The sequence below is a fragment of the Cetorhinus maximus genome, chromosome 17 (genome assembly GCF_964194155.1).
Source record: "Cetorhinus maximus chromosome 17, sCetMax3.hap1.1, whole genome shotgun sequence".
Taxonomy (NCBI): domain Eukaryota; kingdom Metazoa; phylum Chordata; class Chondrichthyes; order Lamniformes; family Cetorhinidae; genus Cetorhinus; species Cetorhinus maximus.
This window is the reverse complement of record NC_135895.1, coordinates 48798244-48811676: the sequence shown is the minus strand read 5'-3', so window position 1 is coordinate 48811676 and position 13433 is coordinate 48798244. Positions and strand designations below refer to the sequence as shown.

Below are 13433 nucleotides of genomic sequence, written 5' to 3'. Positions count from 1 at the left end.
TGGTGTAGTACCAAAGCGGCTACCTTGGTGGTGAAGTGAGTTCTGTGACCGGACCATTGTCGTACCACATGTAAGTGGAGGGCTGGATCACCCATAAGCATGTGGATCATTTAAGAAAAAGAGAGATACCCCAACAAAATGATGCTCCACCTGTAACCATTACTGAACCAGTGGTTTCTGTTGAAGTTGCTCAACCAAGGACAGACATGCCCAATGTCTCTGTCAGAGTGGAAGACACTGACCTGCCTGTGCCTAATGAGGTACCTGATGTTAATGCGGTTCCAGAGAATGTGGTTCCTGCAAAAGAATCTAAAGTTGTGGAGCTACGACATTCCACATGGATCAGGACACCACCTGAAAGACTGAACTTGTAATCTTCTGACCTGTGTAAATATTGTAATGTCATGAGATAAATATCCTTGTAAATTCAAAATGTACAGAAAAGTTAAAGGTGGAAGAATGTAGTATTTATAGTTTTGGGAAATGTAGAACTGTAGCTTTAAGATTAACCCTGTGTTGTAAGATCACATGATCTGTGTAAACCAATGGGTTAACAGCATGGGGAACCTTCACAGGGATCCCTTCTTTAGTTATGGAGTTTGATGCACACGTATAGTTGCTGCTGCTGTCTTGTAAATAGTTAAATGTTTCCACTAAGAAAAGTTGTCTGAAGACCAACTCTATAGCTGTCTATATTGCGAAGTACACCAATAAATCAATCAGACCCACTTCTGAGGATGGTGTGGGTTAAAATTCCCCACATTGCCTGTGGACGTGTTCAGGCCCACTTTTTCAACAGTAATGCCCCAGCTGCAACAAAAATAGCCACCTCCAGAGGCATCTGTTGCCATTTTCCTACCTTTGAATAGCTGGGTGCTTACTTAAACCTTGCTCCTTCGCATGAAGTCACGTGATTGATTTATATGGACCTTTCCCCAGCCAACTGAGAATCTGTGTAAGTAGAAATTCAAATTCCACTTCACAATTTGCTGCAATCTATGCTGTTGCCACTAGAGCTGTGGCGTTTCTACCATAACGTAAATGATGCAGATTCTGGCAATGGAACAATTGTAGATCCTGAGCAAGTGGCATTGCTTCCACTGTATCAATGTAGTGCCAGGCAAGAGGGAGTGCTTTAGTTTGCTTCTTGCTTACTCTTAACATTGTAAATGAAGTAGTGTACTTTCCACTCAAAACTTTTATTAACGAGACATGTCCATTCCACACTTACCATAAATGAATCTTTTTTTAAAAAAAGTGTTACTGGTATTCGTTATTTTTCTTCCTAGCTCTTGCATTTCTTTCTAAAATCACTTAATTAATATTAATGGACCTCAAGCTCTATTTCCTCCCCATGTCACTAGACAGGAAAATCCTTGTCTGCTGAACGACTTGCAAAGGGAAACATTTCATCAGTCATAAACACGTTTCTCTGTAATTTGGAACCAAATTTTTCACAAGCAGACCAGGGTTTCCAAAGGTAGCAGCTAAAAAGACAACAAAATCTTTGGAGCAACTGACAGTACAAATATATTCAAATGCAGTAAATCACCTCCAAATCAATGAGGTTTATCCTGAGGTCTATAGAAATGTTACTGCTTGTTGAAATCTATTTGGCTCACATCATTGAGAAGGATCAGGAAGAGACACATTAGCATAACAGCTTGGAACATCCTCAACTGTTACCAATTGCAACAGTGGACCACCACTGGGAATTAATTATTACAACATTCCCAGAGAAGGAAGCCTACTTTTTCAAGTGCAAATTCTTCATGGAAAGGTGTTTGGCAAACATGTTATGTGAATTATATTGAAATGAGCATTGTGCCACTGGCATGTGGCATAATCACAACAAGTATGGTGGAGGACTCTCTCCAAGGAAAACAATGTTTTTCATGATGGTGTTGCACTTTAAACAACTTTGACTTATTACAGGGCAAGGATTGACCTATTTGAATAAAACTAAAGCCTTATTAGTTTCAATACCAGGTAGCTAAGTCAAACTATGCCTCTTCTTTTCTTTCATTTCAAATGAATCAACCTCAGGCAAGTAACTCAATTTGAGTGAGTACTAGAATGAATAAACATTGTCTTTTTTTTCAGCATTTCTGTGTAGCAAATAAGGGTTCTTCCCCTTAAAACTTTCTGCCACCTGCTTCAGTTTTATGATCAATGACTAACAGTGAGAAGCAAAGTTCGCGGTCGAGGCTTTTTTTTTGTCTTTTTGGCAAATTAAACTTCGAAAGCCCAAGATTCTGATTCTTTAAAAGCAATCAGATTGAAAAGATGACCGATATACACCACAGTTTGCTACCATGTTTAATACTGCCATGTAGGAGGGATTGTTAGAAGTGAAAGAGTTCTGGTTCCTACATCACAAATTCCTGATTATATATCTTTAAGCGCTGCCTGACCAAAATGACATGCTTTATACTATCTGGATGAGGCAAGGCCCTTGAGGGACAATGGATCACTCTACATACCTGCTCCAAATGCAAAGAAAAAGCTTTTATCTGGGTTTGCCTCCAGAAGAGCTGTCACCCTTTTGCCCATTCTTTCATTCCTCTTGTAGATTAACTCCTGGCGGAAATAGTTGTCTATCTCCTGAGCTGTCACCTGCTCATGCGGCGGGAGGGTGGTGTTGATAAAGTTAGGCAGCTGCGAGAAGAACAAGCCAAGTGATTATTATTCTAAGAATGGCTCCTAGATATATATGACACAGGATTACAGAATCTCATGCTTTACTGTCGAGATAAGATAGATTTATTTAAATTGAGTTGAGGTACAATAATCACTCAGCTGTTAAATCATACTGATAAACCAGGCACACTCATTGTTTGATTCCATTTTGGACTTATTTTTGTTTTGTACATGCTATCTAAAAAAACAATATTACTTAATTATCAATATACAGACTGAGAAGCTTCCCCAGTAGTTCAACAAGTTTATTCATCAAGCAAAGCATTTTTGAATTGACTACTTGCCTGTGCTGAGTTAGCAGACCTCAGCATTGCATTTGGACCCATGTGGCAGTGCATGCCTGTGTGGTCATTGGGTAAAGACAGGATTGGCTTTCACTGTCAATTTCCCTACAGTCAAGTAGTTGTGACTCTCAAATCTCTCACCCTGCAATAATGATCACTTTGGCAAGGTGAGGTAGGGTGACCAGTCTAATACAATGAACCCCAATAAGCAGTCAATGCCCTCAGGAGTGAAAGGGAACAGGAGAAAACTGGAGACAAAAAATGTTTTTTTAAAAAAGCATTGCATGCTAGATGTAATCAGTAAAGCGAATATAGGGAATTGGGGTGGCCATCGATGGGAAATTTGCATTTTGTTGGCCAGCTGACTCCAGTAAATTAAATTGGGGACAAAGTTTCTGAGATTCTCAAAGGAGAGGAACCTTATTTCTGGAAAGTTCCGGTGATTCAATCCATTTGTTCACATTCCTCTGGTGCACCTGATCTGAAATTGGTTGCTACATTTTCTACATTACAACAGTGATTACATTTCCAAAGTACCTTATTGGCTGTAAAGCACTTTGGGATATCCTGAGATCCTTGAAGGTGCTACATAAATGCATGTATTTCTTCCTTTAGCGCCAGGTCAAAATCAGTGGCAAACCATCTACAAAAAATTGGTGCTACTACTTTCTGTGGGCAATTATTTTTTCTTTGCACAATAGTGAAAAACAGGTCATAGTAAATTGGCCATTCATTTTATATGTCTTCCCATTTTAATTTCCAGCAACTTGCTCCAATAGTGATAAAAATCAAGAGTGCTGTTAAATGATTTGAAAATTCTCTATCACCTATTTTACAAAATAGAACAAAGTCAAAATTGCACCTCATTTGTCTTAAGGAACAGCTTTTTATTGTCAAGAAAATTCTTTCATATTACAGCCACAATTTTTTTAAAAGGGGTCTCTCTGCTTCCATACTAGTTGCACAGGATTGTTAGTCCTTCTCGTTGCTTCCTGGAGGCTATCTTGAGTACTGTACACTGCAAGCCACCCTTTTGTGAAATGCTTCCTTTGGAAGCAGCTGAAGTGAAACAACCACAAGTCGCCCCTTGACAGCCGTTGAAGAAATTTACTAAGGTCTCCTCAAAGCCACTAACAACTGTTTCCCTACCACATAAAAGAAATGCCCCTTGACCCCCTGCCCACCACATCTTCCTTAATTAAAAAGAGAAGCCACACCACAATGTCAGCACCAATACCACAATTCTTCATGTCCACAGTTCTTCCCTTTTTACCCCACCTCTGGCTTGATACTGTAGTGCTGTTCTCATACAAGTTTCCTCCAAAACAGACTAAAAGTACACCTGGACTCAGAATCCACAGCAACAAGTACTCATTCGGAGGAGAGAACATTTAAATCAACTTGGAGATCGCCAACATGCAAATCACAGCTTCTGGCAAGAACAGATTAAATTTTAATCCTATTAAAAAAATTTCAGAAATAAATTGAGATGTTTTTGAGAAATTGGTGGCCTGATTGTGCAACCCATAGATGAGTTTATCTAGGTGTCCAGCTCTGAAATTCAGGTGTTAAACCTCTCTGCCTCACTACATCTCTTTCTCCCTTTAAGGTGCCCTGCAAAACCTACTCCTTTGATCAAGCTTCAGGCCAGCTACTCTAATATCTCTTAATGTGGCTTGATCTCAAAGTTTGCTTTATAATGCTCCTATGGAATGCCTTAGGATTCAAGACACTTTACAAATGCAAGTTGTTGGTCTTGTTGCAAGTGAAAACTGTTATAAATGTGAATGCAGGGATTGTTATGGGAAGAAGTGAAAATGACAATTGCTAAAGTGACAACTGCAAGTCAAGTTGTGCAGACAGGAAGTGTGTGCAGATGGGAGATATTAGTATATTGTAGCTAGATAGATAGGGCAGCTGCTGCAAGGAACTAACTATCAAGCAGTATCTGGCTTGGAGGAAGAGTGAAAGCAGATCCCAGGAGGAGAAGGGGATGAAGTGGAAACAGGCTGGCAGTCTGGGGAAGAATTTGTTTGCAGACATGGATGAATATAAAGGCTCCTCTGGTCTTTACAAAAATCTTTGTTTGATTCATTCATAGAATGTGAGCATCACTGACCAGAACGGCATTTACTGCCCATCCTAGCTGTCTTTGAGAAAGGGCATTCCTGAACTGCTGCAGTTTATCTGGTACGAGTACTCCTACGTGCTCCAGATACTTGGACAACCTACAGCAGGCGCTTCAAAGCACTGGAGAAATACCGCCAGCAGTGGCTTCGTAAGATCCTCCAAATCCAGTGGTAAGAAAGGTGGTCCACCAGCAGCAGCCTATCCCAAGCCAACATGCCCAGCATCGAGATGTGAATCAGGACATATCATTCGTTTGCCCAACACCAGAATCCCAAAGGAACTGATCTACTCTAAACTCAGTCGCGGCAGGAGACTCCCAGGAGGACAGTGGAAATGTTTTAGGGATGTTGTCAAAGCATCCCTGAAGAGGTCACACATCCCCGCTGGCTCATGGTAGTCCCTGGTTTTTGACCAACTGAAATGACAAAGGCTTATTCAGGAAGGCACTGAATACATTAAGATACTTCATTGGAAATACACAGGGGCAAAGGCGAGGTATCAGAGAGAACACACAAACCTCCAAAGAACCATCTACTAGAACCTTCATGCACCACCTGCCCAACATGCAGCAGAGTCTGCAGATTGCACATTGGAATTATCAGCTATCTCAGAACCCACTTAACTGGAATGGAAGCAAGTCATCTTCGATCCCGAAGAACTGTCAAAGAAGAAGACTCACTCAGTGCTGCTAGGTACGGAATTCAAGGATTTTGATCCAGCAACAATGAAAGGATGGTGATATATTGAAGACCAGGTGATGTGTAACTTGAAGAGTATCTTGTAGATGCTGGTGTTCCCATGCTTCTGCTGCCCTTGTTCTTGCAGGTGGTAGAGATCACAGGTTTGGAAAGGACTGTAGAAGAAGCCTTGGTGAGTTGCTGTGGTGATTGTTGATGGTAGACACTACAGTCACTTTGCAGGTGGTGGAGAGTGAATGTTTAAGGTGGTGAATGAGGTGTCAATCAAACTGCTTTGTCGTGGATGGTGTTGATTTTCTCGAGAGTTGATGGAGTTGCACTCATCCAGGTGAGTTTTCCATCTCACCCCTCACTTGTGCCTTGTAGATGGTAGAGAGCTTTCAAGTGATTTACTCATCACAGAATTCCCAGCCTCTGACCTGTTCTTGTAGCCACAGTATTTATTTATGTGGCTGGGTCAGTTAGGTTTCTGGTCAATGTGACTCTCAAAATTTGGACGGTAGGGGATTCAGCAATGTAATGTCATTGAATGGACAGAAAAGGTGTTTAAACTCACTTTTGTTGGAGATGGTCTTGCCTGATATTCGTGTGGCATGAATGCTACTTGCCACATCAGCTCAAGCCTGAATGTCGTCCATTTCTTGCTGCAAGAGGGCATGATCTGCTTCAGTAGCTGAAGCGTTGTGACTGGAACTGAACATTGTGAATTCATAAGCCAACATCCCCATCTCTGACTTTATGTTGAAGGGAAGGTCATTGATGAAGCAGCTGAAGGTAGTTGGCCCTAGGAACTCCTGCAGTGATATCCTTAGGCCTCCAACAGCCACAACCATCTCCTTTGTGTTGGATATGAACCCAACCAGTGAAAAATTCTCCCCGTGATTCTCACTGACTTCAATTTTACTCAAGCTCCTTGATGCCACACTCAGTTAAATGCTGCCTTGATGTCAAGGGCAGTCCCTCTTACCTCATCTCTGGAATTCAGCTCTTTTGTCCACGTTTGGACCAAGACTGTAATGAGATCTAGAGCCGGGCAGCCCTGGAAGAACCCAAACTGTGCAATAGTGCACAGAATACTGATGAGAAAATTCCACTGAATAGCATTGTCAATGACACCTTCTATCACTTTGTCATTGATCGAAAGTTAGCTGATTGCTGCTAATGGGCCAGACTGGATTTGTCCTGCTTTTTGTGGATAGTGTATACCTGGGTCTTCTGGATCTTTTCTGAACTAGTCCATTTGTGGTGGTGGCATGCAAAATGATAGAGAGGCTCCCTCAATGTGATGACAGGACTTTGTCTCCACAAGAACTGTGTGGTGATCACTCTTACCAATAGCAGTGGCGCAGTGGTAATGTCACTGGACTAATAATCCAGAGGCCCAAGCTAATGCTCTGGGAACACGGTTTCAAATCCCACCACTGTAGCTACTGGAATTTGAATTCAATTAATAAATCTGGAATTAAAAGCTAGCCTAATTGTGATCGGGAAACCATTGTCATAAAAACTCGTCTGGTTCATTAATGCCCTTTAGGGAAGGAAATCTGCCATCCTTACCTGGTCCAGCCTACATGTGATTCCAGCAATCTAGTTGTATGAAACTGCTACAAAGTCTAAAAAGGAACGAAATGATGGACCACCCAGTATCGACCTAGGCACCGGAAACGACAATGACACACCCAGCCCAGACGACCCTACAAAGTCCTCCTTTCTGTGCCAAAATTGGAAGAGCTACCCCGTGGACTAGTCAAGCAACAAAGTGACTCACAGAATCATACCTTACAGGCAATGTCCCAGACACCACTATCACCATCCCACTGACAGGACAGACCCACTAGAGGTGGCTGCACAGTGGTGTATGGTTGGGAGGGAGTTCTCAACATTGACTCTGGACCCCATGAAGTCTCATGTTATTAGGTCAAACATGGGCAAGGAAACCTCCTGTTGGTTACCACCCATCATTCCCCCTCAGCTGGTGAATCAGTGTTCCTCGGTGTTGACCACCATTTGGAGGAAGCACTGAAGGCCGTAAGGGCACAGAATGTTCTCTGGGTGGGGGACTTCAATGTCCATCACCAAGAGTGGCTAGGTAGCACCACTACTGACTGAGCTGGTCAAGTCCTAAAGGACATAGCTACTAGCCTGGACCTGCGGCAGGTGGTGAGGGAACCAACAAGAAGCCCGAGTAGAGAGACAGTTGGGAGATTGAAAACAGAGTGAGAAAACAAATAGTGACATCACAGCAAAGAAGCAATTTGATTGGTTGAAGAAGAAGCTAGCTGTTTGGTGAGTATCTAGTAAGTGGTTAAGGTTTATTATATTCCTAGGATTTAAAATAGTAGAGGCACTGTACTTTTGTAAGTTGATAGTAAGTTGCATAGTGTTAGGGACAGGTGTGTTAATAGCCAGCGTAGGACACAGGAGTTAAGGTAGATATATAAATAAAATAGAACTAAAACTTTAATTATTTTATTTTAATTTTAACACTTATAACACATACCTGTGTAGTTAAGAAATGTGTAACTTTTGTCAGTGGTACTAGCATTTAATAAGCACTGTGAATTGTAGCATACATAGAAATTACTTCAAGTTCATTAAGAAAGTAATTAAATAAAATCAAATAAAATAAGTAACAATGGCAGGACAGGTGTTATGTTGCAGCTGTGGAATGTGGGTATTTTTTTTGGGTGCCATGGCTATCAAGGACAAACACGCATGTAGGAAGTGTAAGCAACTAGAGGAATTCCAGATCAGGAATATTGACCTGGAAGCTGAACTGCAGACACTGCGCAACATAACGGAAGGGGAGAAATACCTGGATGCTTTGTTCCAGAAGATGGTCACACCTCTTAGAGTAGGGTTGTCTGTTTTATTCAGCAGTGAGGGACAGCAAGATGTGACTGTGAGTGAGGCAGGTAATGGGACCGAGCAGACAGCAGTAGAGGAGCCTCAGACTTTGCAATTGTTAAACAGGTTTGAAATGCTCACAACCTGTCTGGATGAAAGCAAGGTCTATAAGATGGATGAGCAGGCTGGCCATGGCACCATGATACAGGAAGCCACCGTGCTAAATGAGTTAGATTTCAACTCATAGTAACTCATAACTGGGCATTCATGAGTCATGTAGGCCATCAACAGCAGCAGAATTGAACACAATCACAATCTGTAACCTCATGGCCTGGCATATCCCTCACTCTGCCATTACCATCAAGTCAGTGGATCAAACTTGGTTCAAGATGCAGGAGGGCATGCCAGGAACAACACCAGGCATACTGAAAAATAAGATGTCAATCTGATGAAACTACAACATAGGACGACTTGAATGCCAAACAGTGGAAGCAGCATGCGATAGACAGAGCTAAGCAATCCCACAACCAACGGATCAGATCTAAGCTCTGTAGTACTTCCACATCTAGTCGTGCATAGTGGTTGACAATTAAGCAACTCACTATGAGGAGGTGGCTCCACAAATATCCCCGTCCTCAATGCTGTGGGAGCCCAGCACATCAGTGCAAAAGTCAAGGCTGATTCATTTGCAACTATCTTGCCGAGTGGACAATCCATCTCAGCCTGAAGCATTTGCAACTATCTTGCCGAGTGGACAGTCCATCTCAGCCTCCTCCTGAGGTCCACAACATCATAGGTGAGAGTCTTCAGATGATTCAATTCACTCCACAGGACATCAAGAAATGGCTGAAGACATAGGATACTGCAAAGGCTATGGGTCCTGACAACATTCAGGCAAAAGTACCAAAGACTTCTGTTCCAGAACTAGCCGCAGCCCTTGCCAAGCTGTTCAAGTATGGCTACAACACTGACATCTACCCAGCAATGTTGAAAATTGCCCAGCTATGTCCTGCCCACAAAAAGCAGGACAAATCCAACATGGCCAATTAGAGTCCCATCAGTCTACTCTCGATCATCAACAATGTGATGTGAAGTGTCATCAACAACGGTATTAAGTGGCACTTACTCAGCAATAATCTGCTCTCTGGTGCTCAGTTTGGGTTCCACCAGGGCCACTCAGCTCCTGACCTCATTACAGCCTTGGATCAAACATGGACAAAAGAGCTGAACTGCCGAGGTGAGGTGAGAGTGACTGCCCTTGAAATTAACAAAGCATTTGATTGGGTGTGGCATCAAAGAGCCCTGGCAAAACTGGAGTCAATATGAATCAGGGGGAAAACTCGCCATGATTGGAGTCATACCTAGTACAAAGGAAGATGGCTGTGTTTGTCAGAGGTCAGTCACCTCAGTTCCAGGACATCACTGCAGGAGTTTCTCAGGGTAGTGTCCTAGGCCCAACCATCTTCAGCTGCTTCATCAATGACCTTCCTTCCATCATAAGGTCAGAAGTGGGGATGTTCGCTGATGATTGCACAATGTTCAGCGCCAGTCGTGGCTCCTCGGATACTGAAGCAGTCTGTGTCCATGTGCAGCAAGACCTGGACAGCAGTCAGGCTTGGGCTGATAAGTGGCAAGTAACATTCATGATACACAAACGTCAGGCAATGACCATCTGGAGCAACAGAGAATCTAAGCATCTCCCTTTGACATTCAATGGTATTATCATTGTTGAATCCCCCACTATCCACACCCTGGGGGTTACTATTGACCAGGAACTGAACTGGACCAGCCATATAAATCCTAAGGCTACAAGAGCAGGTCAGAGGCTGGGGGTTCTTTGGAGTGCAGTTCACCTCCTGACTCCCCAAAGCCTGTCCACCATCTACAAGGCACAAGTCAGGAGTGTGATGGAATACTGTCCACTTGCCTGGATGAATGCAGCTCCAACAACACTCAAGAAGCTCGACACCATCCAGGACAAAGCAGCCCGCTTCATTGGGTACCCCATTCTCCACAATAAACATTCACTCCCTCCACCACTGATGCACAGTAGCATCAGTATATGCCATCTACAAGATACACTGCGGCTACTCAGCAAGGCTCCTTAGGCAGCACCTTCCAAACCCATGATCTCCACCACCTAGAAAGACAAGGGCAGCAGATGCATGGGAACACCACCACCTGCAAGTTCCTCTCCCAGTCACACACTATCCTGACTTGGAACTATATCGCTGTTCCTTCACTGTCGCTGGGCCAAAATCCTGGAACTCCATTCCTAACAGCACTGTGGGTGTACCTACACCACATAGACCACAGCCATTCAAGAGGGCAGCTCACCACCACCTTCTCAAGGGCAATTAGGGATAGGCACTAAATGCTGGCCTAGCCTACATCCCATGAATGAAAAAAATACTATCATGGATAGATGCATCTGCAACAAGTTGGTTGGTGAGAAAGTGGTCAAGTAGGTCTTCCCCTCATCTTCGTTCTGCCACCACCTGCCACAGGTACAGCCTGGCAGCAACGTCCCTCAGGGCAAAGACAGCTCAGTTAATGGTGGTGCTACCAAGCCAATCTTGATGATGGACACTTAAGTCCCCAGTCCAAAGTACATTCTGAGCCCTTGCTACACTCAGTGCTTCTTCCAAGTGGTGTTCAACATGGATAAGTACCGATTCATCAGCTGAGGGAGAGCAATAGATGGCAATCGGCAGCAGATTTCCTTGTTTATATTTGACCTTATGCCAGAAGACTTCATGGAGCATCAATGTTGATGACTCCCAGGACTTCCTTCCAACCGTACACCACTGTGTCATTCTCTTTGGTGGATCTGTCCTACTGGTAGGAGAGGGCATATCCAGTGTTGATGGTGGAGGAGTCTGGGGTATAGGCTGAAAGTAGTCGCTGAAAGTTTAACTATCATCCACCATCAACCAGTGCATTCTCCATGGCAATGCCTCTACCAATCAGAGTCCACTTGCCACCCAATCAGCACTGTCTTCTCAAACAGTATAAATTGTTGTTCCCTTTACACTTGGTATTCTTGTGAATTGTCCTGATGAGTGTAAAACGAAAGGCTTTGACAAAAAAGTACTTTTTTCAGCAATACTCAAGTTCTGTACTACCAAACGACTATAAGTCCCCAGATGTTGCAGTGTTGACTATGAAGGGCGTGCCTTTGTCATTTACAGTGTCTGGGTGGATGCTGGACAGTTACTTTGGTTTTATTCTTCAGACTTTTTTGTCACATATAAGGTGGAATTTATTTAGGCAATGAGGGTCTCGCCCACTGGCTGGATCACCAGTGAGAATCTCACCTCACCTCTGTTGCGGAAGGCCCACCATAGCAAGTTCCTATCACACACTGAAGTGGCCACCCTCAGGCCTTCTCCAGGATTGAAGAACTCGGGGGCAGAAATCCCACCCCTGAGAGCTGCCAGCCAATCAGAGGCCAGCAACTCTCCATTGCAGATAGCACCACCAGGAGCGGTGGCAGCTGCCAGTAATGCACCTACCAGAGGCCCAGGATCAGTACGGGGCTGAGGCCAAAGGTAAGTATGGGTGGGATGGGGTCACAAGGTGGGGATCGGACTTTCAGCAGCTCACCTTCCCGATGCTAGTTCCTCGATCAGGCACTGAATGTTTTTGCCCCAGGCCCCCTCCCTCCCCAACACCACCGCCCACTTCCCGGGAGCCTGCAAACAAACCCAACAAGGATTTGTTTTTGGCCTTCCCACATTGTGACTCCCTTACACCCTGCTTGTTGAATATCAGAGGCAGCAGGATGGCATATTTAAATGGGCATAAATAGCTCATTTGAGGGCTCATTTTGCATCCAGGTGGGAAGGGGCGGTGGGGGGAGGTGGTAGGGCCATTAAATTCCACCCATAATCACATATAGATATATAGGCCAGACTGGGTAAGGAGATGGCAGATTTCCCTCTCCAAAGGGCATTATTGCCCAAACAAATAGGTATTGAAAATCTTTCAAAAAAAGCAAAACTTACCATTTCTGAGCAGCTTATAGCATTGCCTTTCGGATGCTGGTTAGGTTATTCAGTGTCCGGAAAATCAAGGACCGAAATTCACTTTGCATGCTCCTCTCATTTTACCTCACAAATGGGAGCTGTCACAGGACCCAAATTTTCATAGTTAAACTGATGCCTGCCTGTTTTGAGAATCGATGATGGGTGTCAATAAATTTGGCAGGTAAATGGGTGGCCCTGATGCCCACTAAACTTTCCTCTGCTGGTCAGCAGTTTATCAAGTGAGAAACAGGCAACCAGCAGTTGAATATCCTGAACATCCAGTGCAACAGGGCACCAATACTTTGTTCTCAAATATTTGTTGATATTATTTCTACTATGAGCCAACAAGTCACAATTAAGTTGGAGTTTTATATATACAACATTCTTTTCCTTGTCACTGTTATGTCTACGCCAGTTGAAGGAAAATATAGCACAGTAAAAGTTATCTACTGCATCAAGAAAAGTCACTTTCTCCTTCCCCTCTCCAGTGCTTTGGGCATTAAACATTAACTTCCTGATTTTCTACCATTTCTGATGCTTTTCTTTGACAATTTGTGACATGCAGCACCTTCCATAACAAGGCATCTTTCTTGTTAATTTATGTTATAATGAACCACTTTCACCAAAAGAGGTTGGGTAATGATTTCAGTAAACCTTGCCACTCAATTATCAAGTTGTTTCCTCAAGCTATTCTCATCAATTTTCCTGAAAAGTGCTTTAAAACATTTAAGAGCCAGGCACTCTTT

General features: G+C 43.4%; 1 protein-coding gene across 1 annotated transcript in view; it reads right to left on the bottom strand.

Annotated features, from left to right (window-relative positions):
• Nucleotides 1-13433, bottom strand: part of LOC144692383 (metalloprotease TIKI2-like) — a 457965-nt gene that overhangs the window by 208274 nt on the left and 236258 nt on the right. Inside the window, exon 4 of the mRNA XM_078561164.1 lies at nt 2484-2658. Coding sequence (XP_078417290.1) covers nt 2484-2658 — 175 coding nt within the window. The remainder of the gene's footprint in view (nt 1-2483; nt 2659-13433) is intronic.